At 34.2% G+C, this 23,822-nt stretch overlaps 6 protein-coding genes across 6 annotated transcripts; 3 read left to right on the forward strand and 3 right to left on the reverse strand.

Moving 5' to 3' along the window:
* Positions 1 to 1,377: 1,377 nt before the first annotated feature.
* Positions 1,378 to 6,039, forward strand: LOC103488081 (O-fucosyltransferase 7). Its single transcript, XM_008446638.3, has 12 exons — positions 1,378 to 1,794; positions 2,263 to 2,361; positions 2,650 to 2,749; positions 2,830 to 2,897; positions 3,413 to 3,501; positions 3,606 to 3,786; positions 3,864 to 3,992; positions 4,081 to 4,214; positions 4,360 to 4,573; positions 4,877 to 5,061; positions 5,156 to 5,251; positions 5,390 to 6,039. The coding sequence occupies exons 1-12, from the start codon at positions 1,639 to 1,641 to the stop codon at positions 5,541 to 5,543; spliced, it is 1,605 nt and encodes a 534-aa protein (XP_008444860.1). The 5' UTR covers positions 1,378 to 1,638; the 3' UTR covers positions 5,544 to 6,039.
* A 756-nt stretch (positions 6,040 to 6,795) lies between these two features.
* Positions 6,796 to 8,131, forward strand: LOC103488080 (histone H3.3). Its single transcript, XM_008446637.3, has 4 exons — positions 6,796 to 7,004; positions 7,335 to 7,406; positions 7,500 to 7,576; positions 7,672 to 8,131. Exons 2-4 carry the CDS (start codon positions 7,335 to 7,337, stop codon positions 7,931 to 7,933), a joined length of 411 nt encoding a protein of 136 aa, XP_008444859.1. The 5' UTR covers positions 6,796 to 7,004; the 3' UTR covers positions 7,934 to 8,131.
* Positions 8,132 to 8,222: 91 nt separating this feature from the next.
* On the reverse strand, positions 8,223 to 10,759 carry LOC103488079 (cytochrome c oxidase subunit 6b-1-like). The gene is made up of 5 exons (XM_008446635.3): positions 10,538 to 10,759; positions 9,259 to 9,570; positions 9,061 to 9,143; positions 8,877 to 8,958; positions 8,223 to 8,585 (listed from the first exon to the last, which is right to left on the reverse strand). The coding sequence occupies exons 1-5, from the start codon at positions 10,577 to 10,579 to the stop codon at positions 8,532 to 8,534; spliced, it is 573 nt and encodes a 190-aa protein (XP_008444857.1). The 5' UTR covers positions 10,580 to 10,759; the 3' UTR covers positions 8,223 to 8,531.
* Positions 10,760 to 12,179: 1,420 nt separating this feature from the next.
* LOC103488078 (alcohol dehydrogenase-like 1) lies at positions 12,180 to 14,543 on the reverse strand. The gene is made up of 7 exons (XM_051082337.1): positions 14,395 to 14,543; positions 14,128 to 14,267; positions 13,846 to 13,889; positions 13,179 to 13,604; positions 12,966 to 13,061; positions 12,674 to 12,823; positions 12,180 to 12,459 (listed from the first exon to the last, which is right to left on the reverse strand). The coding sequence occupies exons 1-6, from the start codon at positions 14,450 to 14,452 to the stop codon at positions 12,805 to 12,807; spliced, it is 783 nt and encodes a 260-aa protein (XP_050938294.1). The 5' UTR covers positions 14,453 to 14,543; the 3' UTR covers positions 12,180 to 12,459; positions 12,674 to 12,804.
* Positions 14,544 to 16,959: 2,416 nt separating this feature from the next.
* LOC103488076 (VQ motif-containing protein 9-like) lies at positions 16,960 to 19,018 on the forward strand. Its single transcript, XM_008446632.3, has one exon. It carries the CDS (start codon positions 17,921 to 17,923, stop codon positions 18,848 to 18,850), a length of 930 nt encoding a protein of 309 aa, XP_008444854.2. The 5' UTR covers positions 16,960 to 17,920; the 3' UTR covers positions 18,851 to 19,018.
* A 2,491-nt stretch (positions 19,019 to 21,509) lies between these two features.
* 6E04 (14-3-3-like protein) lies at positions 21,510 to 23,822 on the reverse strand. The gene is made up of 4 exons (XM_008446631.3): positions 22,978 to 23,822; positions 22,626 to 22,748; positions 22,233 to 22,349; positions 21,510 to 21,817 (listed from the first exon to the last, which is right to left on the reverse strand). The coding sequence occupies exons 1-4, from the start codon at positions 23,461 to 23,463 to the stop codon at positions 21,758 to 21,760; spliced, it is 786 nt and encodes a 261-aa protein (XP_008444853.1). The 5' UTR covers positions 23,464 to 23,822; the 3' UTR covers positions 21,510 to 21,757.

Raw genomic sequence — 23,822 nt, forward strand, 5'->3', positions numbered from 1 at the left:
TTTAGTATAATAAAATGCAAGTTTTGCTTATAAAAATTACATTAAAAACTCTACTAAACAAAATAATAAATCAATAAAAAAAAATGAAAGATTGAATGCTAAATTTAAGATTTATTAAAATTTTGGAGAAGTAAAATAGTATTTAAATTGTTTTTCTTGTAATGGTTGAATTGGAAAACAAATCAATAGTTTGAATAAAATAACTTTGTACAATACTGTACCACATGTGTCATTGTACACACCTCTAGAGAGATTAAAAAGTCTTAATTTAATTTCTTCCAAACAATAATTTATTTAGGAACTTTCACTCAACTTCAACTTCATTACTGTGAATATTAATTTTTATTTTCTTACTATTCACTGTCTTTAATTTTGGATCATAAATAAATTAGCATATTACTTCTAAGAAATAGTCGTCGAGATGTTAAATCAGTAAGTTTTACACTTCTAATAAGATAAATCAATTACTCTTCGTATCACAAATTTCTCTTGAGATGAAAAAACACAATATTAAATATAGCATTAGGATTCATTAAGTCTAAACGAGTATTTGATCTAAAGATCGATGAACCTAAAAAAACATTATCTCGAGAAGACATATTGAGAATTTCATATTGAACACACCAAATAAGATAGACGAGTTAAAATACTAATTTATAAAAAGAAAGTTATCAACAATTAGTATTGTTGTCCATCATCTCACACGTTGCTAGGTTTATTTGTTTTCTCATCTTCTCCTTGGATATACTTGTAGGGATGTTATTTATATCTAGTTAGTTTTTTTCGACTTATGAGAAGTCTAGGTTGTTCAATTCTAGTTAGTTTCTTTAATGATTTATTTTCTTATTTTGAAGAAAAGGTTGATCACATACGTCAACAAACTCGTTTTATATAATTATAGTTACAAATTAAAACACCTATTTGTATATAAAAAGCCAAGCGAATAAAGGAGTTAGGTTGAACTTGATTATCCTATTTATTTTTCCACTGCTTGATTAAGTTTTATTGAGTTGAATTATAAAGGAAAAGAAAAGGTTTGAAATGATATAATGAAAAATAAGAGGAATTAGAATTATTGAAATAATGTAATGAAAAATTATTAAATATGGTGAGAACAATAATTTAGAATTCATAATAATGGGAGGCGGTTACGATTACAAGTTGGTTATGGTAGAGATAGAGATGCAAACAACTTTTGAAATATGAATTACAAATTTAGAGGAACAAAACGTTTCTCTTCTTTTTTTTTTTTATTTTGTTTTTCACAAATAAAATAAAAAGAAAATAAAAGGGTATATTTGGAGTCCCAAAAAAGAAGAAAAAAAGGTGGGACCCAAGAAATGTATTAATTCCCAATATTTAATTTACAGCTTCGACCCTCAACGCGGAAATGGTATCAACCAAAAGGCAATGTGCGGCCGAATGCCGTACTAGAATCAACAATAAAACCAAAACAACTCACCGCTCTCCCCTGCCGATCTATTCGTCGTCGCCTTCGCCGCCGCATCCGCCGGGATAAACGAAGGGATAGCCTGGAGGTTAACGGAAGGAAAGACTGAAGGAGACTTGTATTTTCTAACTGGTTCACTTGGCCATTGCTCAGAGTGACGGTGGACACAGAGAGAGAGAGAGAGAGAGATGCTGAAACGGAGAAGGAGAGCAGTGGTGGTGCTCAGGAAGTTGCTAACCTTCGCTATATGCTTTATAGGCTTACTAGCGCTGCTTTCTGTTCATCTTCACTTTTTCCCGTCCTCCCAAGTCCCTGGCTTCTCCGATTCCCACAAGCTTCCTGCGGTGACCTATCTTTTCTCTTTATCTCTGCTCTCACTCTTCATTTCTTCATTCTCTTTTCTTCTCCTTCGCGTATGACTGTGTTTTCAACTGGGCTTCTTACGTTTTTTTTTTTTTTTTGGCTGAGAGAAGTATTCCTGATTTTGGCGCTTGAAATCGAATTGATTAGAGTGCTTATTTGACGAACGAGTGTAGGCAGCGAATAGCTTCGCTTTTATTACGTCTTGGATGAGTGTAATGCACTCAAATTTGATGTTTGTATTCTTTAATTCTATCTGTCGGGAGTTTTTTTCGACTTTGAATTGAGATTAGGTAGGGCATTCTTTGACTTTGAGTCGTGTTTGCTGACTGAATACTCTTGAATGTTTGACGGAGTGGTTTTAGGTTTTCTCTTTGTGAACTTGTGGGTTGCTTTGATTCTGATTTTGGACAATTTCTGTTTAACATATTTAATGTTCCTTCATCATGTAGCAACGTGAATTCAAACACCAGAGGTTGAGCACCGAGAATAGCTGGACTCAAGAGATTGTTCCCCTCCATCTGTCTAAAGCTCCTGTTGCTTCTCGCAAGGTTTTCCATTTCTTTAACTCCCTAGTTATAATTCATTTGCAGAACTCCCTCAGTTTTCGGTGGAACTCCAAAATATCAACAAAAACTGGAAAAATAACGTGCCGTCTGAGACTTTTCTACATCACAACCGATTTTTCCTTTGAGTAATTGGTAGAATGTAATATTTTTAATCTTTGGTAAAAATTGGCAATCACATTTTTATGGTTGTTTTAAAGTTCAATAGATGTAACTTCGCTATTGATAAGAAGTTATGCACATTTCATGTTTTCACTCCTTTAGACTTGACAGTTGGGCAGTGCAAACTTGGTTCCGGGTCTGGACAAGCTATGGAAGCCCCCATCAAACCGCGACTTTTTACCATGTGTGGAGCCCAGTGTCAATTATACACGTAAGAGTTTTACTATGTTCATCTAGTTCCAAATAAAGATTTCCTTGTACTTGATCTTAAAATTTGTGTTGTTTATGCAGCACCTATGGAGTCAAGAGGTTACCTTCTAGTTCATACAAATGGGGGACTCAATCAAATGCGTGCTGGGGTCTGTAACCTCTCCTACATTATGATAGTAACAGGGTTTTAGTCTTCGTTTGTGCTAAAATACAATTCTTATTGAAACAGATTCGTTCATTGTTGATAAGATTTCTCAAAGTATGGTTTTAGTTCCTGAACTTTATTTATTAAATCTTTTTCAATCTTTGTCAGTTATCTATATTCCATTTTGGAATGTTGTCTTCGTCCTAACTTGAATCTTTAACTCTTTACCTCTCAATTTAATCATTCAGCAGTCGCTAAATTCTAAATCTAGGCCTAGTTTCATTCTATGTTATTGAATTTGGAAAAACATTTGAGCTTGGAGGGATTCTACACGTATGCTGCTTTGAAAATGTTAATTCATAGTTTTCTCCAGAAATTTGTATCTTCCACGTTATGTTAGCTTATTATGGATCCAGAGTTGTTGACCAGGTCATTTTTTGATTAGTATGTTCCAATACTTCGTAACTACATCAGTGTAAGTTTTGGTCTTTGAAAACCATTTTACTTCTTGAATTGCAGATATGTGACATGGTAGCTGTTGCTCGAATCATTAATGCTACACTTGTAATTCCAGAACTTGATAAACAATCGTTTTGGCAGGACACTAGGTTTTTCTTTTCTTTCTTTTTTGTCTTCTTTTCCCCAAACTAGATCTTGTTTTGTCACATTCCCCAGTCCATGATCAAGTTTGTTTATTCGTTTTTATCTTCAGCAACTTCTCGGATGTTTTTGATGAAGATCATTTTATATCCGCTCTTGCTAAGGATATAAAAGTGATTAAAAAGCTTCCTAAAGAATTGGCTTCTGCTACAAAGGTAGTTAGGCATTTTAGAAGTTGGTCAGGTATGGATTACTACGAGGAGGAAATTGCTACCCTTTGGGAAGAATATCAGGTATTTCTACTTCATTTGGATCTTGTTAATGCAAATTCACATTATTGTTGTTCATTAATTAATGTGCAATTTTGTAGGTTATTCGAGCTGCAAAATCTGATTCACGGTTAGCAAACAATAATCTACCTTTAGATATTCAGAGGCTTCGTTGCCGTGCTTGTTATCAAGCCCTCCGTTTTTCACCTAAAATCGAAGCAATGGGGAAAGTAATGTTCTTTTTCATTATTTGTTTGCTGCTGCAACAATTGTATCCCTATTTTTAGTGATTATAAATAGTCATAACTTATGTTGTAGTTATTGGTGGATCGAATGAGGGCCCATGGTCCTTATATTGCTCTACATTTACGATACGAGAAGGACATGCTTGCATTTAGTGGATGCACACATGATTTATCTTCTACTGAAGCAGATGAGTTAAGGATGATTAGGTATAAGATACTGTTAATGTGTTAGGTTGCATTTTACATGTTTTACTGTCGATGTGTTGAATTGAGTTCAAGGCATAATTGCTCCTTTTTTCTTTGTCTCTATTTTTGCCTTTTTGGTGATGGTATTGTTGGGTAAAACTTGCAGAGAAAATACTTCATATTGGAAGGTAAAGGAGATCGATCCTTTGGAACAAAGATCCAAAGGGTTCTGCCCATTAACTCCAAAGGAGGTCGGAATATTTCTTAGTGCACTTGGCTACCCATCAAAAACTCCTATATACATTGCAGCTGGAGAGATTTATGGTGGTGATTCACATATGTCTGCTCTTCAAGCCCGGTATCCATTACTGATGAGCAAGGTAACTTTTTGAACCTCGCCTCCATTACTTTCTTATTAAACTAAAACATTGTGTTTTATACTTGTGAAAATTTCGTGAATTTTTTTTAATAAAAAGGTTTGGTGAACTTGCTAATCTTAAACCCCATGTCCTATTAGTTACATAGATTAACATTTGACCATTCTCGAAATTTTCTGGTGTTGCCTGTAAGGTGATTACTGGGATTTGTCGTACAATTGCTTTCTTGCAGAACTATCTATCGTACAATTAACATTCTATGTCAGTCAACAACGATAGCTTATATGTTTCTTCTGATGCTTTCAGGAGAAATTAGCATCTGTCGAGGAGCTTGAACCTTTTGTCAATCATGCATCCCAAATGGCTGCCCTTGACTACATTGTGTCTATTGAGAGTGACGTTTTTATTCCTTCATACTCTGGGAATATGGCAAGAGCAGTTGAAGGTCACCGGCGATTTCTTGGACATAGGAAAACGATATCTCCTGACAGGCAAGGAAGTTGACATTAGAAGCATTTTCTACTTTAACATTGTGTCGATTGCTTCCACTTAAGCTGTTTGTATCTTCTTGTTATTATCAAACAGAAAAGGGCTTGTTCGTTTATTCGACAAACTTGATCAAGAAAAAATGAAGGAAGGGAGAAATTTGGCCAACCGAATTATTGAAATGCACAAGAGAAGGTATTGTGTACTCATTGCAGTTGGCGTTTCACTGTTTATGTTATTAGTTAATTGGATATACATTCCATTGGGTAGTTGAATTCCAGCGATCTTCGTAGAAACTAATTCAATGCTAGCTCATTATTTGACTTTTCTCAGGCAAGGCTCCGCGAGGAAGAGAAAAGGTCCAATTTCAGGAACCAAGGGCATGGACAGGTTCCGGTCAGAAGAAGCTTTTTACGTAAACCCTTTGCCAGATTGTTTATGTCAAGGAGAATTACCAAATGGAAGTACGACTTCCATTTTCAGATAGTTCAGTAGAACATCAAAGATAAAATGCTCTTAGAGAGCTCAATGTATATGCAGGCGACCACTCAACGTGTCACCAGCTTTGTACATCCAATAAGCCAGCTACGATGGAACGACGGAGTGTTTATAACCTGAGTTTTGGTAGTTGGCGGAGGCGGTGATGGTGGTATAGAAGGAAGGTCGAGGGATGGCAAACCCTTTACGCCAAGTAGTGGAAGGGAGTAGTTGGAGATGAACACATTTTGAGAAGTTTCCAAGATCACTCCATTTGGGGGAGAGGGGATGTTGGTTATTTAGCACAATTGTTTTCATGTTTTAGTAATTTTATCCAATAATGAGCGAGGCATTGAAGCAATTAAATTTATTTTTAATGATTTTTTCACCCTTCCATAGGCTTTTTCTTTTTTCTTTTCCTTTTAGTTTGCAAACTTTAGCTCCTTTTATCGGCTGTCGAACTCATTTTTGAAGTTATTGAATGAAACACAGTTTGGGCTGTGTCAGATGGGTGGTGAAATTTTATACATTATAATTACTACATAAAATGAAATCATATTGTAATTTTCTATCTATGCCACAATTTTTTTTTATTGCATCATGAGGATTAAATTGTACGAGTCCAAATTTGTACAGTCATGTTTTTAAAGCTTTCGAGCATTGTTACTAATGCATGGAAAGGATCGATTATCAAGTATCCTCCCAACTTCATGAAAGTTATTATTTGTCTTCTAAATTTGTTTTAGAAAATGTTTAATTAATTATTTGAGAAGAAAGTTTAACTAAATCCTATTGGTTTCCTCTAAGGTTGTCATACTTATCCAATAACAATTACGTTTAAAATCAAAATTATTCTAATGGTATAAGACTAATGTTTTAAAAGCATAAAATTGATGAGGAAGGATTGGAAGTAATACTATTTATTTTGAAGGTAAACATTCTTGAATGTCTGTCCTAAAATCACTAATGTTTTCTTAGTTTGAGACTTTGAGTCGTTGAACCTCTCCATCTTTATAAAATATAATACGAGTCCTTCACAATAACTTAAAATATATACTAAATCCTAATTAATGAAAAATAAATAAATAAAAGGTACAAAATCATTAAAGCCTAAAAATCTATTACTCCTTTAAAACTTTTCAAGGGTCCCTACAACCAATGAGAAACTACCACGTCATTTTCACAATCCGTTCAGTGTTTAGAAAAGTCAAATCGCACCGTCCATTTATCCACTCGTACCAAGTACGGTAGGAATCTATCTACCGTCCGATTAAGCACAAAGAAGCACAGTAAATGTCAATCGTGTCCATCCGCCGCCATACCGCACATCCTTCGTCCGACCGGAAGGCCCTATATAAAGTCCTTTGGTTTTCCGAATTTCTACTTCATTCGCTTTTGAAAGATTTCCCAATCTCTTCGTCGGCCAAAATTCTCTCTCGCTTCTCAACCCTTCTTCGGCTTTTTCATCCAGGTTTGTTTCTCTTCTCTTTTTTCTTCCTTTGTTGTTCTTGGAATATGTTTAATTTCATTTGTTTTTCCATTCAATTTCATGCTAGATTTTACGATTAGGTTGATTTTCTGTTCGTAGATTGTAATTGATGGTTAGGGTTAGCTTTTTCTCCCATTCCTTCTGGAATCTGTTTCTTGACCTTCGAACTTCGTTGATAAATCTTTAGAAACATTTACATAACCAAACAATAATTGAACAACTCGTGTTGTTATGCCTATATAATAGCGGTTAGGAAACTGGAAACGCCCTTATAATTGAAATCGCCTTAGAAATTTGTTTTGATTCATACAGATGGCTCGTACGAAGCAAACTGCTCGCAAATCTACAGGAGGGAAGGCTCCCAGAAAGCAGCTTGCTACTAAGGTAATCTTCAGGGAGAATTACAAACAGCATTGTTGGAATTATCATTTGATTCTTGACCTGATTTTGCTGTAAATGTAACCAATAATTTCTCAGGCTGCGCGTAAGTCGGCTCCCACAACTGGAGGCGTGAAGAAACCACACAGATACCGCCCAGGAACAGTCGCTCTTCGGTATGTAACCATTTCTCTAATCTTTACCCATACAAACAGATTGACTATGGTGTTACGTTCGTGTGGATCTAATGCCTTCGTCAATGTCGATGCAGAGAAATCCGCAAGTACCAGAAGAGTACAGAGCTCCTAATCCGCAAACTTCCATTCCAGAGGCTTGTTCGTGAAATTGCACAGGATTTCAAAACAGATCTACGTTTCCAGAGCCACGCGGTTTTGGCATTACAAGAAGCTGCTGAAGCTTATCTTGTTGGGTTGTTCGAAGATACCAATCTCTGCGCCATTCACGCCAAGCGTGTTACAATCATGCCAAAAGATATCCAACTTGCCAGAAGAATCCGTGGTGAAAGAGCTTAAATCCAACTTCATCTAAGATTAGACTATGCGTCAAATATAATTTTTTTTTCTTCTTTTGTTGGAATTGCAATCTATGTGTAAATTGTGTTTTGCTTCAATAAACACAATCTATACTTTTACTTCCATGAACATTATTATTGGTTTCAAACTACAAAGTTTGTTTATTATCTTTATGTGAAATTCAATTTGTCTTCACAAGTTCCTTTGGTTTCGTAATCAAGATGGAAAATTTGCATCTATGCATACGCACAAATCAGCAAGGCCAAAGAAGAGGATGGCATTCTACAGGTTTATTAAATTTTTTTCATAAATGCAACAATATCAGTGCATATAAATTGATGATGGTCTTACAGGAGTGATTCTAGCTCCTTGTAACTATTTGCTAAATATAAGGAAAAACGATTAGGCATGTATGTAAACCAGGAACAAAGTGGTTGCATCAACAAAACTTTGGTTGCAAATGGATTTTGAATGAAATACCAAAAACCAGCCGATAATTATTATAACTCAATTGTTTGAAAGAGAGAACTCAGTTTATTTGCCATTTTACGGCAGCATGTGGCTGCTGCTGAATTATCGAACAGGCAACTCTCTACTCCTACAGCGGGCCTGGGAACGTTCCATTCTCCCTCTGCTCGTTCCATTTCTCTACCTGCAACAATTATCATGATACACGACGTTACTTACACCAAGATATTACGATGGGACTTCTTTCGGCAAGAAACTATTGGATGATCCGTGGTTAGGAGTAGAAACTATTGGCGAAAGTGCTTCAGATGAATACATGGGACGTGGAGCTCATAGTTTTGAAATAAACAATTGGATAAAGCAGTGTCCTAAAATTATGAAACTAGTGATATAGAATGAAATCATAGATAAGTTCCAACAACACAAAACAGGCGAATGAAAATCCGATATCAAGGAATTTAGGAAAAACGCATACCCATTCACTTGGACAAAGAGAACGATAATATTTCGCAAACTTTTCGCACTCTGGAGCACCTTCCCCTTTTGCTTGTGTGCATCTGAACGCATTACAAAGATAAGTATATCTATACTTTCAAAAACAAAGTTATAAAAGGACTAAGAAACGAAGTGAAAACGTTGAAAAGCACGTTAATACTTACCTATGGTATTCAATATACCGGGTGAAGCAATGCCTAGTTTGATTTGTAGTGGGGAAACGGAAATCTACTGGTGCTGTTTCGAGCTGCATATGAGAGCAACAAAAACAATGAACAATACGTACAAAAGTAAAAAACTATAGGATATGCATACACGATATGTATTGCAAAAATAAACAAATCATCAGGGCAGCAACCAACCTTAATTTCAGGTTGCTCGTCAGTGCTTTCTTGATCACCAGAATTTTCCTCTTCTCCAGCTCCGCTGCTTTCTTCTTCAGCAGCAGCTCCACTGTCGTTCTCAGCAGCAGGACCAGTTTCAGAGTCCTCTACAGCAGGAGATTCTTCAGCAGGGGGATTGTCACTGCTTTGATCAGCATCAGCTTCAACAGGTGGTTCATCGTTCTTCACAACAACTTCAGCAGGAGCAGCATTTTCAGCGTTCTCAACCTCTTTCACTTCAGAGGGCAGTGGTATATCCACCTTCTCCTCTTTTTCTTTCAAGGAATATTGCTAAAAGCCAAATTAAAAGAGAGTCATCCTCAATTCTTAGATTGGAACATTAGCAGGTTGAGAATTCGTAAAAGCAAAGGAGACAGGGCTATACGAAGATGCCCCTAAATGAGAACAATAGTAAACAAAGAAGTGCTCTAACTATGCTTTTAAGGTAAATTTAATTTCACTATCGAAAATCAAAATACAAGTGCAAAACAGAGAAAATCATAAAATAGGAGATCCCCAAGAATTCATATAGCAATCCAATTGAGATATGAACAAACACGGTTCATTACTGGGAGTTCTAGTTAAGAACAAAAATTAACTTTGAATCAATTTCAATTCCCCTGGTAACCTAGGCAGCTTAAGCTTGTTTATTTCCTTCCTTCTCTCCTACAGAGTTGTAAGATGAAATCATTAACTAGCCTTTGCTTAGAGTTGGGCTATTGTTCTTGTTTTTCAAAATTTCAATTAATTTTTTTCTTTAATGAGGGGTGCAAAACAGATACATGTTCCCTAAACAAGGAAAGTGATAATTAGCATTACATTCAAACTTAGTCAACATCCTGATCTTTTCAAAAGCAGTGAAATAAAGAGAGCAAAATAAACTGCCAGAACCCAAAGCAAGCATTCTCCAATCATTTGTTGGATTCAAACCCGAGGAATCTAGTCATGAAACTCATAATTATTTCTATTTCCAGGGGAATCGGGGGATCTAATCAAGGGAATTTGCCACAGTTCTACAAATTTTCTCCTAAACAATAAAAAATAATGAATTTACTACTAAGAATCTCACATGTCTCCATAATTGAAAATTCCCAACCATATAACAACCGATCTATCGAAATCAATTGCGAATCGAGCAATGAAAACACATTACCATGGAAAATATGCAAATAGGAAGGAAGGAGGCAGGTAAAAGTAAAAGAAAAATTTTAGTTATAGCAAAGAAATTAGAGATAGTGAAAAGTGCGAAAAAAAATACCTCAGCTAAGGAAAGGGTTTGTTCGCTCTGGGCTTCCGCCATGGATGGAAGAAGAAGAAGAAGAAGAAGAAGAAGAAGAAGAAGCGATCGGCTTGAGTTGGAGGTACAAGCCCAAGGAATCGATGTCAGAGGCTGGCGGCAGGGCAAGAGCAAAGCAGAGAGGGACCAAACACTAACCCGTTGGTTAGGTTAAGATTAACCACCCACTGGTTCCGATGATTCCAGCAGAAGCGAAAGACCGATATTCAACCTCCAATCACATTTTGCCACGTCACTCATTCGCTTTTAGGTAATGGGCTGTGACGGGCCGCCCACAACAAGGAAGATGGGCCGAAAATTTAACAATGGTCCAGAAAATAGAATTTTCTTTTTTCTTAATATTTAAGAACTAAAGCAAAATACAATTTTAAATAGTCACGAAGTTAAATTAGGCATCTATATTTTTTACTGTAAATTAAAAAAAAAAAAAAAATTAATTCATTGGATTATTTTTATAATTTTTTCTTTCAATTACGACAAATGATAATTGAAGGTTAAAACAACAGACCTTGCTTGTAGCTGATTTTGGTGTAATAACAAAAATATGGGCATTGCGAAAATTTAGTGCAACTTTTTTTTCTTTATTTTTTCCTATTATTTTTTTTCTTTTTTCTTTCCACTTATAAATATAGAAAAGTTGAGGGCATTTTGGGTAGTTGATTTTAATATATAATATATTACTGTTTTTTTTTTATGCAATATGATATGGTATATTACTGTTTAATTGATGAGATCTTATGTGAATATAATTTAAATCTAACTAATATACTAATAATGTTTTAAATGAACATAGTAACAAAAAAATTGTAACTTTTTAAAAATAAAAAAATATTAAATTTATTGAGAAGAACCTCACTCCTTGTTAAATCATTAATTTTAATCTTTTAACTAAAATATAAACATATAGTATTTATCATATTCTTGAAAAAAAAATCTAATTACTAGCTCCCTTTGTCAATTAGAAGTTTACATGTTCTTTTTACATAAATTTTCATAAATATAATAAAATCCATGAAGCTATTTTTTTTTCATTGTCTTTTTTTTCTTTCAAATTGTTATTTGGTTGTTCATAATCGTGTAGACTTCAAAATAAACTTTGTTTAGATTTAGCTAACCAAATCAGCTAAACTTAAACGATGGTGTATATAAAGAATGTTTAAAAAAATTGTTAGATTGGAATAGCCAAATTTGATTGTATAAAAAAAATAACGAACAAAAGAATTTTAAAAAAAAATAGTTTAACCAAGTCTAAACATCGTGCTATTAAATTTTGAAAAGAAAAAGGTTTAGATTTGGCTACGATCGTGTAACCAATTAAATCTATACACGATACAATTGAAAAAATAAATTGTTTATCACGGCATTCTTAACGATGAATTTTTTGTATTTTCTATTGTAGACCTGTTGGGTTTTTCCGTTTACAAAATTGTTAAATATTTTGCTTATATTTTTTAAAAGACTCATTCTTTTTATAGTTAATAATTTAATTCATACAATACTTTTAACTTTAATTTTTATCATCAAAGAAACTTTTAGAAAATATTTGTTGACGAAGTAATAAAACTATATTTGCATTCTCCATACAATAGATAAACAGATACTCTTATTCAATTTCCATTAATTATTTTGAAAAGGTGCTGTAGTATAATTTGAGGTGAGTCATGATCTATTTTTCTCAAGTGCATATAAGTGTCAGTTGAATTGAACACGTATTAATGATAAAGAAAAATTGATAATATAAACGAAGATGTGATGTATGGTTGGAATCAATGATCAATCCAAATGAGGCAACGAAGTGATCTTCCATAGAGTAGCAAATCAAATGCTTTGTTGATGTCCTCAAACTCAACTTCATGTGATATCAACCCATCCAAGTAAAGTTCCTTCATAAGTCAAAATTTTAAATAATATTTATTTAAGAGAGGGAAAAAATTTAAAAAATTAAAAAGAATCACTTATAGGTAGTTACAACTATAACCTCAAACTTTCGATCCTAAAAATTTAAGAGTATAATTGCAACAATTGTCGAAATTTTGTTATATTCGTGAAAAGAAAAAGAAAAGGAAAGCAAATATTAGATATACTTTGTGTAAATACCTGTCGAATAAGCATTGGAAGATCGGATTTAGGCTTAAGACCTCCAAAAAGAGATCCTGTGATGGTGATCCCATTTATTATTTCAAATGAGTTCACTGTGAATGGCCTTCCATCTTTCTCCACTCCCAATATCACTGCCTTTCCCCATCCCTACAAAATATTACTCACCAATTTCAACCCCTAATCAAAACTCAACCAATAACCAAAAGTGATTTTAAATATGAAATCTCAAAACTTGACGTTAAGTTCATATCAGGAGTTGAACGTAGAGAACATAGGATTAAAACCAAACCTCTCTACTACTTTTGATAGCTTCTTCCATGAGGGAAGCCAACCCAACACACTCAAAGCAGTAATCTGCTCCCCCGTCAGTTTCTTCTTTAATAACCTAATGAATGTGTTGTTTACAAAACAAAAACAAAATTAACTAAACAACTTAATTAATCTTCCAAATATTATATCTATACAAACTTTAATCGACCAAAGGAACATAGTTTTTGCTTACTTCAGCGAAGATAGCCACGGTGGAACCCTAAACCCTAAACCGAAGATAGCCACGGTGGAACCCTCGTCTACGTCAGCGACGTTCCACGCAGCTCCAATCCCAGTAGGGACTCCACAGCCAAACAAGGCGGCCTTGTCTATAGGAAGCTTTGGATTGATTGGAACAAGGTTGTGAATATCAACAACTGTATACTCAGAAAAGCTTGAAACATATAAGAAATGGTTCAAAGGCTGTCCATTTAAATCCTTAAACCTGCTTGTGCCATCTCTTGGCATTCCCATTCCAATTTTGTCCCCAAAGGCACTGCATTTGTTGGTCCTCCAATTCTTGCATTCTTTACACTCTTTGCAATTTGATTGATATACAGGTAACACCATTTCCCCTTCTTTCACTTCCTCCACTTCTTCTCCTATGCTTTCAACGATTCTTCACAGAAAAACAAATACAAAACTATTCATTATTCCTTGAATTCATATACATAGAAATTTGGCCAATTGAATTACCAAAATGAATAAGGGATGAAAGAGGCAATCGTTTCCTTAATTCCTTGTCCCCGATTCATTCATTTCTTTTAAGTATTGGAGAGAGTCGTTTCAAATAGACTAGGGAATAATAGGAATAACTGCTCTTTCCACCCTTTTTCACCTTGTCTCTAATAGTTAGTTACCCGACAGCTTCGTGTCCAAAAATGATGGGGAATGAGAAAAGTCCCTGTTTATCATCATGTAATACACAAACCCAAATCACGAACTCAAAAATTAAAGAAATTATTAACTCGAAAAGACTGTTCAATATGATTGATAGTTTTACGACCTGAAACATATATAACAGAACTTTCAAATGTATAATATCTAAGGGAATGTTTAGTCCAAAGTGATGGAGTTCGGAGGAATATAGTTGTAAACTCTTCCATTAGCTCCACAACTTCTGCTGTGGATTACAGACTTACTTGTCTCATATTCCAGACGGTAACGTCAGAATGACAGAGGGAAGTGCAAAGAATTTTGATTCGAACCTCCCCAATTTTTGGAGGATCAACTTCAATTTCCTCTATAACAAGTGGCTCTCCCGGTTGTCTGCAAACCGCAGCTGTTCAAAACAAACAAAATGTATCAAAATTCGAAAGAAACATTGACGTCATATTTATTACAACAATGGAGAAACTTTGGAATTGGAAGAAGAAGAAAAAAAAAAAAGGGAAATGGGGAACAGAGACCTCGACATCTGATTGCTTTTCCTCGGGTTAGAGGTGAGATTTTGGAGCCGTTGTTCATATTGAAAAATATATGGATCGACTTAATTACAACTTACACACACCCAAGCTCTCTAAACCTCCTTAAATATAACCAACAATGGTGGCAGATGAAACAGGACGCTGTCTTATAATGAGACACAAATAAAAATGGGTTGTGCTCATTTGTCCATTATTCTGTGGATTTTGGTACAAGTTTAATCCAAGTTGCCGTCCTGTATCTAATCATCGAAATGTTGTTTATTGTAGTCTAGATGTGATGGCCGAGAGACAACTAAGTTGAGTTTGACTGGTGCTCTGTTTTAATACATTTTAGTAATCATCACTATAATTATTAAATAGAGGATGCAAATGAGAGAAAAGTTGAAGACAATTCGATCAACTTAAACTATATATATATATATATATATATATATATATATATATATATATATATATATATATATATATATATATATATATAGCTTAGATTTGAGGTTGAATAAATTTCATTTGGATCGATCGAATCCAATCCAAATTATATGTATATATAACATGTTTGATCGATGTGAATGAATGGACTTGTGAAATTTTATTTTATTTTTCGATTTAAAAGAAAAACATTTGCTTTTTTATCTTTTTCATTTGTGAGCATGCCACTTGTTGGACGGCAAAAAAGCAATAAAAAATAGATAATATAATATTAGCTCGACTTTCATCACTTAATTTGAACTTGTTTTGTGAGAATCTGAAAATGGAAATTTGAAAAGCAATGGATCAAGTGAAAACGAAAATATGTATTTAGTATTTAAACAATTGCAGACTTACCCACTAAATATAAATATAAGTTGACAATAAACTAATAATAATTTGTTTGTTAAAGTGGTTTTATGTTAAAAAAAATTATAGAATTACTATTTGTAATATCATATAATTTATAGAATGAATTGGAACTTTTGTCCGAAGTTAAAATTTAGGTTTAGGATTGATAATTATAATTTGTCTATATTGTTTGAATAAGGGCTTCATAAATAGTCTTTATGATAAAACAAACTATAGAGACTATATATGAATATCAAACCATATGAACTAAATGCTAAATTTTTTAATCACATGGTCATATTTCAAAAAAAAATTCTAAAAATAGTTGAGATATGTTATAAGATGACATGTTATATTTCTAAATGTTTTTATCTTTATTTAATATAATTCTACATTTTAATTTTTGAAATTTAAATTAGAATAAAATAAAAACATAAAACAGAATACAGATTTTGAATCAACATACTCTTAAGTTTTTTAATCTTTCTACTTGTTTGGACTTCCTAATTAAAAAAATATTTTTATATATGAGTAAATCTGTACAAAATTTGTCCTTTGGAAAGATAATTCAAGATTTAAATATAATTTTGGTTCATGTCCATGAAAGTTTATTTAATTTTAATGTCTTTATTTCCAAATGCCTAACTTTTAAGTACAAATGTTTAAAATAAAACTTAAATTTAGTCTTTCATTTCCACTAATCAGTAAGAGTGATTATCGATTAGTCGAAGTTGATTTTCGAACAAACTCCCACAGAACCGACTATGGTCGGTTTAGTAAATGATTAAACTAACAACAACGGTTAATGGGTAAATGTTGGTTTTTCATCGAGTCGTGTCGGTTTAACTCTTTAGGATATTTTTTGGAATTTCTCAATTTTATACTTTTCCAAACTGACACCAATCGACTCTTCTCGTTTTTCGATCGAGACTGACTTTAGTTTGGTCAACCGACTTGATTCTTAGGTCTACTATGTCACCCTTAATATTCAGTACCAACTTTCTGTGTACCAGCCCTACTACATCTTTGCATTTGAACTTTAAAGTTTTCAACATTGTTGCCGGTCTTTGTCTGTCTCTTTTCTTTAAATTTCTTTCTTAACAAATATATATATATATGTATTTTGTATGCTTTTAATGCATGATAAGGTACATATTCCCAATAAACCTTCACTACATTCAATTTTGGTCTCATCATCTTTATCTGCTAATGTGTGCAGCCTTAACATTTCCTGCCTCTTTCTTCTTCAAAATACATCTCATTTCCTTGGATAAACTTATTATATGATATAATAAGTTAAAAGCCCTTAGAAAACTACAATATTATCCTTACAAAATAGGATAACCAATGTCGATTTTGACAACCAAACTTATTGTCCCAAATGCCCTTAGCATTTTTCACCAAGTTATTAAAACTAATATTAGATTAGATAATCATTTAAAATGTTGAACAAAAACTTGAAACTTAAAACAAGGTGACGTTGTTGTTCCAAGTCCCAATTTATGTCTTAAAATTTGCAACAACTTCAAAAGTTTGGAGTTTTTCAAAATACTTTTTAAACATTCGGCAATTAGTTAGTTAGAGAGGTTTTCTTTCTCTCTTTTTTTAATAACTTCGACTACTTTGTTTGAGCACTACAAACACACCCAAACTAATAAAGAGAGAATTTGAAACAAAAAATCATCATCAAACCGTAATACATAAATGAAGAAACTGTCACCTATATATCTTCTACAACATATAATTGCCAAATCATGTAACAAAGAGAGTTTAGAATCCACATTTCAATGATTAAAAGAAAAAAAGACAACACTTCACATACAGAATCTTTTACTGCTAATGGGTCCAATGTAAAAGAACACGATGATGATTTATACAGACTTTGTCTCACTTCCTAACCAACATAAAGAAACACTGTATGGTTCTTGACCTTTGACCACCAACAGTGACTTCTAATTTGGTTCCCATGCAGAGCATAGAAAATCACAACCAATTAGCAAACGTAGTCTTTGGTTTTGAGGCGTGGGAATGGATTACCTTTCAAATGTCATGCCTTTAGTTACGAAATTAGCAACAGTGTCATTGGATTAAAAGTATATTAGTAAATGAAAAGGACAAACAGCTCTGTTTACCTTCTTTTATGGGTCATGCCCCCTTTCCTTTTGTAATTATACTGAAAGACAAAAGAGAATCGAGTAACCTAAAGAAGAGAGAGAGACAAAGACAATGAGGACAACAGACAAGGTTACTTCTTTTGCTTTCACACCTTTTCATTAAGCCACAAGAGTTATAAGTTCAGCAATCCATAATACTATATAAGATACCAACGATGCTTCAATGCCTATCAATAAAGTAGAAAATCATCTTTAGTGAATAAAAAAACCAGTCAAAATAATTTCAAAAGTGGCAAAGTTTCCATGGGTTCTAATTAATGAGGGTTTTCATCAATCATGTCAAATATCACTGCTCTTTCATCCGTTCAACTATGTTCTGAAAATTCAAGCTTGAAATGATATATATACGGTGAGCAGAACAAAGGGTTTGTGTTGTGTCCCTACTTACCGACTGCAGCCGCAAGAAGAAAGATGTCTTTTGTGAGCCCTGTGGCTGATCTACCTGTTTGTGTATAGATTAGAGAACAAAAATCAGAGTGAGTTCTGTGATCTGATTGTATTAGATAATATACGTTATGGATATAAACTGTCAAGCATCTGTAGAATCGACCAGTACCAGTAGCAGTGGCACAGGAAGAGACAATAATAGTCTCAATCTCAGGAAATTATCCCATAAGATCTCTAAGGCTGCTTCACAATCCCAGCTGAGAAAGCCCTGTTTTGAACTTGATGCTCCTCCGAATCAAAATCATCCCCAAAATCGACTTCAGTCCGCAACCCCTTCAGTTCAACCGCAGCAGCAACAGAATATACAGGCGCAGCCGCAACAGCAGCACCAACCCCCGGTGTATAACATTAACAAGAATGACTTCCGAGATGTGGTTCAGAAGCTTACAGGCTCACCGGCTCACGAGCGGTTCTCAAGTCCCCCGCCTGTTCAACCTCCTAAATCCCAAAGCTCTCGCCTCCAACGAATCCGCCCTCCTCCTCTCGCTCATGTTACCAATCGTCCCCCACAACAGTTACCAAATAGTTTCCATCCCCTGAATTCCGGCCTCACCGGACGCCCTATGGCGCCTCTATCGCCGTTGCCACCACTCCCAGCTGTCCACGCACCGGCCGAATCCCCTGTCTCCGCCTACATGCGATACATCCAAAATTCAATTCCCACAGCCGATTCAAATCAACTGCCGCCGCCACAAGGATTCTCACCACTCGGCCCTCTAGCTTCATCGTGTTGGAACAATTTCACCACACAACAGCAGCAAGGTTCGATACCTCTCCCGCCGTCGTCTGCCATGTTACAGGCACATCCTCAGTTCCAGGTGGCGCCATCATCGCCATTGGGATTCGGATGCTTGAACTCCCCAATGTCGTCGTCGCACGGTGTGTTGTTGTCTTCCCCAAATTTGATGTTTCCGGCAACGACAGGTCAACTAGGGTTTCCACAGTTGCCGGTCTCGCCAACTGTGCCGGCGTCAAGCCCTAGATGGATCGGCGACTAGTCCAGTCCTCTTCGGGCGGTATATTCAAGAAACGTCGTCGTTTTCCGTATCAGGAGCTTCGGAAAAGAAAGAAAGAGGGAAAAATGTTATTCTTATTTACTTTGGACTTTAAGCTGTGTTTTAAATTTGAAATGCAATGCCTAATTCGTAAGTATTTCTATTTAGTCTCATTATATTTTTATTTCTTTTAAATTCTTTATTTTCTTTGCTTCTCTATTTTTTATGAAGAAAATCAAGTCAACTTTTTTTTTTTTATAAATCTTTTTATTTTTGTGATCTTTTTTAAATTATTTTAAAAAACAAAATATCTACCATTCATACTTAAAAAAATTATTCGAATTTAAGAATTTAACTATTTTATATTATTTTTTTATACCGTCAACATTCGAACACTTACACAAATTTGAAAACAAATTTTTATTATTATTTTCTTAACACTTTTCGCTAGTGTGAATATTCCTAAAATATGAACAACTAAATATACAAATCTATAGTTTGAAAATAATGCTTGTAGATATAATTTTAAAAATAAGGTAAAACGGATACAAAAGAAAGCCTTATTTTCCAAATTTAGTCGTGAAATACATTTATTTTATTCTTTTTAGTCAAAATAGACGAGACTAAATTGCACGACAAAATGTTATTAATACGAATATAATGGAAATAATAGACTTAGCTTGCTTAAAGACATATAAAATATTTATTAATTAATCGAAATAATATTTTTTATTTTTATGATATTTTCAAAACAAATCTCTTATTCTTATTTAATCCACACTAACATTTTAAATCAAGGTGCGGATAGACTGTCCTGGACACTCACGGATATAAAAAAAAATAAAAATCTAATAATCGCGATCTTTTTATTCCATCACTTCTTAAACTTTAGAACAAAATATTGTTTGTTAGCATATAACTTAGATTAATTCAATAGAGCATGTTCATATATTGAGTTGCTTTAATCTTAAAAGAAAGAGAACATGGTCAATTATCACCTAAATTTACAATTGAGTTGCTTTGACATTAATTTGATGTCCATAATTTTGTCTTTGGAAGCAGTGGTTGATGAGGTAAGTAAAGTAACTATGCATTCCCAATTCAACCTTGTTTTTTCTTTCGAAATTTTCAAACTCAGTCTTGTCTTTGTTTTACTTTTTCAATTTATTTGTGGAGTGATGTGAAGACATTAGTGTCATACTGTTCATGTATTTTAATAAGTGCAAAGTGGAACACAAAGTGTTCCAAAGAATTAAAATTAAAAAAAAAAATTCAAAATTTGTTATATTTTACTTTCTCAACAATTTTTCAGTCTCCACTATCTTTTTTTCCTCTCTTTTTTTGTGCTGCTCTATAATGAATAATTTTACATAAAACCAAATTATATTACACCTTCCAACCTCTTACTTTAGTAATATTCACGAATTAGTTTTATTTTTTAAGAATAGATTAATATAAGCTATTAGCCTAATTTTGACGTTAACACTTAGAAACCTTTTTTTTTTCAATTAAACTTATCAATATTCTCAATCTCAACTATTATATTGCTAGAGAAAATTTTGGGATTAATTGCTTTTTTACTAAAGAGAGTGAATTGGGGAGAAAACTTGATCTTGTCCTATGTTTTCTTTCGGTACAAAGTTGGTGAGAAGTTGGCTAGATTGATTATTAAGTTGAGTCTTTACTATTTGATGTTAACTATGTCATTAATAATCAATTGCTTGTAATTGAATCCATTCACAGAAAAGGTAGAGAACAAGGGAATCTAAACAGATAGAATCCAAAGGAGGATTGAGTCCATTACATGGTGCCTATAGATCCACGAAATGAAGTATCTAACTTCTTTTAAAAAAAAACCATTCAAATAGACATTTCCTTCTAAATATGCAAAGGAAATATGTCAATCAATGAACTTAAACTCTAAAACCCATAACTCACTTAATTCCGTAAAAATATCATAATTACCAGAAAAAAAGTGAATAGTAAATATATAAAAGATTAAAAGAAATATATGAAACTAAGGAGATTTAAAAAAAAAAAAAAAAAACAAATTAAAAAGCAATAACGTCGTACCCCACACAATGTGGTTCATGGTGTTGTTCATTAAATGTATCAAACCAAAGAGCTGACTTTTAGTACTTAATTTGACGTCACCTATAATAAACAAGGTTAGATTGATTTGATGTTAATAAATTGTTTAAATTTTCGATTTGCATTTGTTAAAATTAAAAGTACAAATAGTCCAAACAAACATCAATACATTTAATGAAACTAAAAGTAAATGAAAGTTTAAATTATAACCTTTTTTTTTCGAAAAAGAATGGAATCAGACACTCCACTTTTAAACATTCCGACCCTCTCCAAAATTCATAAAATAGGAAGAAAGAATAAGAAATTATCAAGAAATAAATAGATAGAAGACTTAGAGAATAACAATCTAATAATGCCAACCACAAACAAAAAAGATTGAAGCAAAATGGTCAACGTAAAAAGTGGGTAAGGGCCAATATTCAACGTGAACTTGGAGACAAAATAGAAGTCAAATGCTTATCAATCAACGTCGAATAGCATCCATTTTATATTTGGACATAGGAAACGTCGCTTCAAAATACGCTTTTTCTTGTTAATTGCAAGAAAAAGAAAGAGAGTAACATCATAAAAATTGAGAAGAAAACAAAGGACTGATTATAGATATATAATAATTAATCAGAAAAAGAAGAAGAAGAAGAAAAAAAGAGTAAACAAGGTTTGTAGCTCGGGTCATCACAATCCGGCAACAAATGACATGAGAGCCTTTTAGAAAGAACTCAGGGATAGTACCAAATAAGCAACAACAAGCAAAGCAAGCATCTTCTCCTATCAAAAACATATAAAGGAGAAGTTTTAACCCTACTTGGGGAGCCACTAATCTCACTGCTTTTCATCCTCACGCTTCGGTGGAGCTTCTTTAATCTCATCAGCCCCATCATCCTATTAACAACAACATCATCATCAAACTACAATATTAAAAACGACATTAAATGAATTTGGAAAAATTCTATTCTGTAATTTCAATGAACTTCAATGTATGGTACAAGTTTCAACGCACCGCCCATGATTAGATTTACTAATAGATTCTAGTCAACAGCTAACTAGCTCAACGAAATCAACCCGTGGGGTTGAGGAAATCAAACCTCTAGCAGATGAGTACAAGTTTTGTGACAAATGAGCTAGGGTCAAGTAGCTAATTGAGTACTATGTTAGATGAACATTAAACATAATGTTTCAATTCAAATTAATTTAACCCGAGTAATAATTAAACCACCGTCACTACATCGTGGAGTAATGAATTTATTGGATGCATCTACCACAGTACCAAAGTGGGGTGAAAATTTAATTTATGTACCTGCATGTCCGATGTCCAGAGAGTGAGATTATCGCGAAGAAGCTGCATGATCAAAGTACTATCTTTGTAGGATTCCTCGCCAAGGGTATCCAACTCGGCGATAGCTTCATCAAACGCCTGGTTTAAGCACGAAAATAACATATGAATAAATTGGTAAACTACGTCAATTAATGAGAAGAAACTGTTACATAAGTTTTATAAAGGCAGAGCTATCTAGATTTGGATTCAGTCAATGTGATAATTTGACAACGAGGCAAGCATATGACGATTCTAATTTTAATATTCTTCCAGAGCAGACAAAAAAGTAACGGAATTATAATGTACCAAACACGGTATTGATCATATGAACATCTGATTAACAGTGTACGGTAAAAACTTTGGGAGTTGACTAACCTGTTTCGCAAGACTGCAGGCACGATCAGGGGAATTCAAAATTTCATAATAAAATACAGAGAAGTTAAGTGCCAATCCAAGTCGGATCGGATGTGTAGGAGGCAACTCAGCATTGGCAATGTCCTGTAAATCAAAAAGTAGCTCCGATCAATTTAACGCATCACGAAAATCGCTCAAGCGGAAATGACAAAGCAAGAATGAACCTTCCAATTAGAGAGAGAAACAAAAATTTGCATAATCGCGATCTTAGATAAAGAAAACTAGTACAAAAAAGCAAAGAAACTAAAAAAAGAGGATAAAAAAATGATAAAATAGCAGCAAAACATATGGATCGGAAGTCAGAGAAGCATACCTGAGCGGCTTTGTAAGCAGTGAGAGTACTTTCAGCAGCTTCCTTACGTTCGGCTCCGGTTTTGAACTCGGCAAGGTATCTATGGTAATCGCCCTTCATCTTGAGGTAAAAAACCTTGGAATCTCCGGAAGCAGCGGAGGGAATGAGTCTAGAATCAAGAAGCTTAAGGATTCCATCGCAAATATTGGAGAGTTCGGTCTCAATTTTGGATCTGTAGTCACGGATCACAGAGACATGGTCATCGTTACCTCGGCTCTCCTCCTTCTGTTCGATGGAGGAAATGATACGCCAGGAGGCCCTACGAGCGCCGATGACGTTCTTGTAAGCGACAGAAAGAAGGTTTCTCTCCTCGACGGTGAGTTCCTCCTTGTCAAGAGAAGCGGAAACCTTCTCCATGAACTCGACCATCTCCTCGTAGCGCTCGGCCTGCTCGGCAAGCTTAGCCATGTAAACATTCTCCTCACGAACAGAGGGAGCGGCAGCCATTGGAAGGAAAATGGAGAATAGATCTGAAGAAGGGTGGTTTTAGGATCAAAGTGTAAAAGGGAAAGGTGAAGGGGAGGAGAGGAAGACGGAGAGTGGAAGAGGGTGGGCTTTTGAGGGCCGAATGCAGGGGCTTTTTCGGGATTAGTGGACCGATAATTGCGGTCCAGATGGACAGACATTTCAGGGATTCAATCTCACCCGTTGGATCGGAGTAATCTGTCTCTCTCTACCTCTCTATATATATATATAAATAACTCTATTTAAAATAAAAACCGTTTTCTTTTTTCTCCATATTTTTTAGTGGCAGCTGGCAATGGGAGTTTTTTCTTTTTTCTTTTTTACATAAATAATTAATTTGA

The sequence above is a fragment of the Cucumis melo genome, chromosome 3 (assembly GCF_025177605.1).
Source record: "Cucumis melo cultivar AY chromosome 3, USDA_Cmelo_AY_1.0, whole genome shotgun sequence".
Lineage (NCBI taxonomy): Eukaryota > Viridiplantae > Streptophyta > Magnoliopsida > Cucurbitales > Cucurbitaceae > Cucumis > Cucumis melo.

Coding starts and splice junctions, on each gene's coding strand:
- LOC103488081 (XM_008446638.3), top strand. CDS start 1,639: ATGCTGAAACGGAGAAGGAGAGCAGTGGTGGTGCTCAGGAAGTTGCTA. Junction 1,795..2,262: donor ATTCCCACAAGCTTCCTGCG/GTGACCTATCTT, acceptor TTCATCATGTAG/CAACGTGAATTCAAACACCA. Junction 4,215..4,359: donor GATGAGTTAAGGATGATTAG/GTATAAGATACT, acceptor TAAAACTTGCAG/AGAAAATACTTCATATTGGA.
- LOC103488080 (XM_008446637.3), top strand. CDS start 7,335: ATGGCTCGTACGAAGCAAACTGCTCGCAAATCTACAGGAGGGAAGGCT. Junction 7,407..7,499: donor GAAAGCAGCTTGCTACTAAG/GTAATCTTCAGG, acceptor ATAATTTCTCAG/GCTGCGCGTAAGTCGGCTCC. Junction 7,577..7,671: donor CCAGGAACAGTCGCTCTTCG/GTATGTAACCAT, acceptor ATGTCGATGCAG/AGAAATCCGCAAGTACCAGA.
- LOC103488079 (XM_008446635.3), bottom strand. CDS start 10,579: ATGGCGGAAGCCCAGAGCGAACAAACCCTTTCCTTAGCTGAG. Junction 9,144..9,258: donor ACGAGCAACCTGAAATTAAG/GTTGGTTGCTGC, acceptor TCTCATATGCAG/CTCGAAACAGCACCAGTAGA. Junction 8,959..9,060: donor CGGTATATTGAATACCATAG/GTAAGTATTAAC, acceptor TAATGCGTTCAG/ATGCACACAAGCAAAAGGGG.
- LOC103488078 (XM_051082337.1), bottom strand. CDS start 14,452: ATGAACAACGGCTCCAAAATCTCACCTCTAACCCGAGGAAAAGCAATC. Junction 14,268..14,394: donor AAAAGCAATCAGATGTCGAG/GTCTCTGTTCCC, acceptor TGTTTTGAACAG/CTGCGGTTTGCAGACAACCG. Junction 13,605..13,845: donor TTTGGACACGAAGCTGTCGG/GTAACTAACTAT, acceptor TTTTCTGTGAAG/AATCGTTGAAAGCATAGGAG.
- LOC103488076 (XM_008446632.3), top strand. CDS start 17,921: ATGGATATAAACTGTCAAGCATCTGTAGAATCGACCAGTACCAGTAGC.
- 6E04 (XM_008446631.3), bottom strand. CDS start 23,463: ATGGCTGCCGCTCCCTCTGTTCGTGAGGAGAATGTTTACATGGCTAAG. Junction 22,350..22,625: donor CCTGCAGTCTTGCGAAACAG/GTTAGTCAACTC, acceptor TGCTTAAACCAG/GCGTTTGATGAAGCTATCGC. Junction 21,818..22,232: donor TCTGGACATCGGACATGCAG/GTACATAAATTA, acceptor TGTTGTTAATAG/GATGATGGGGCTGATGAGAT.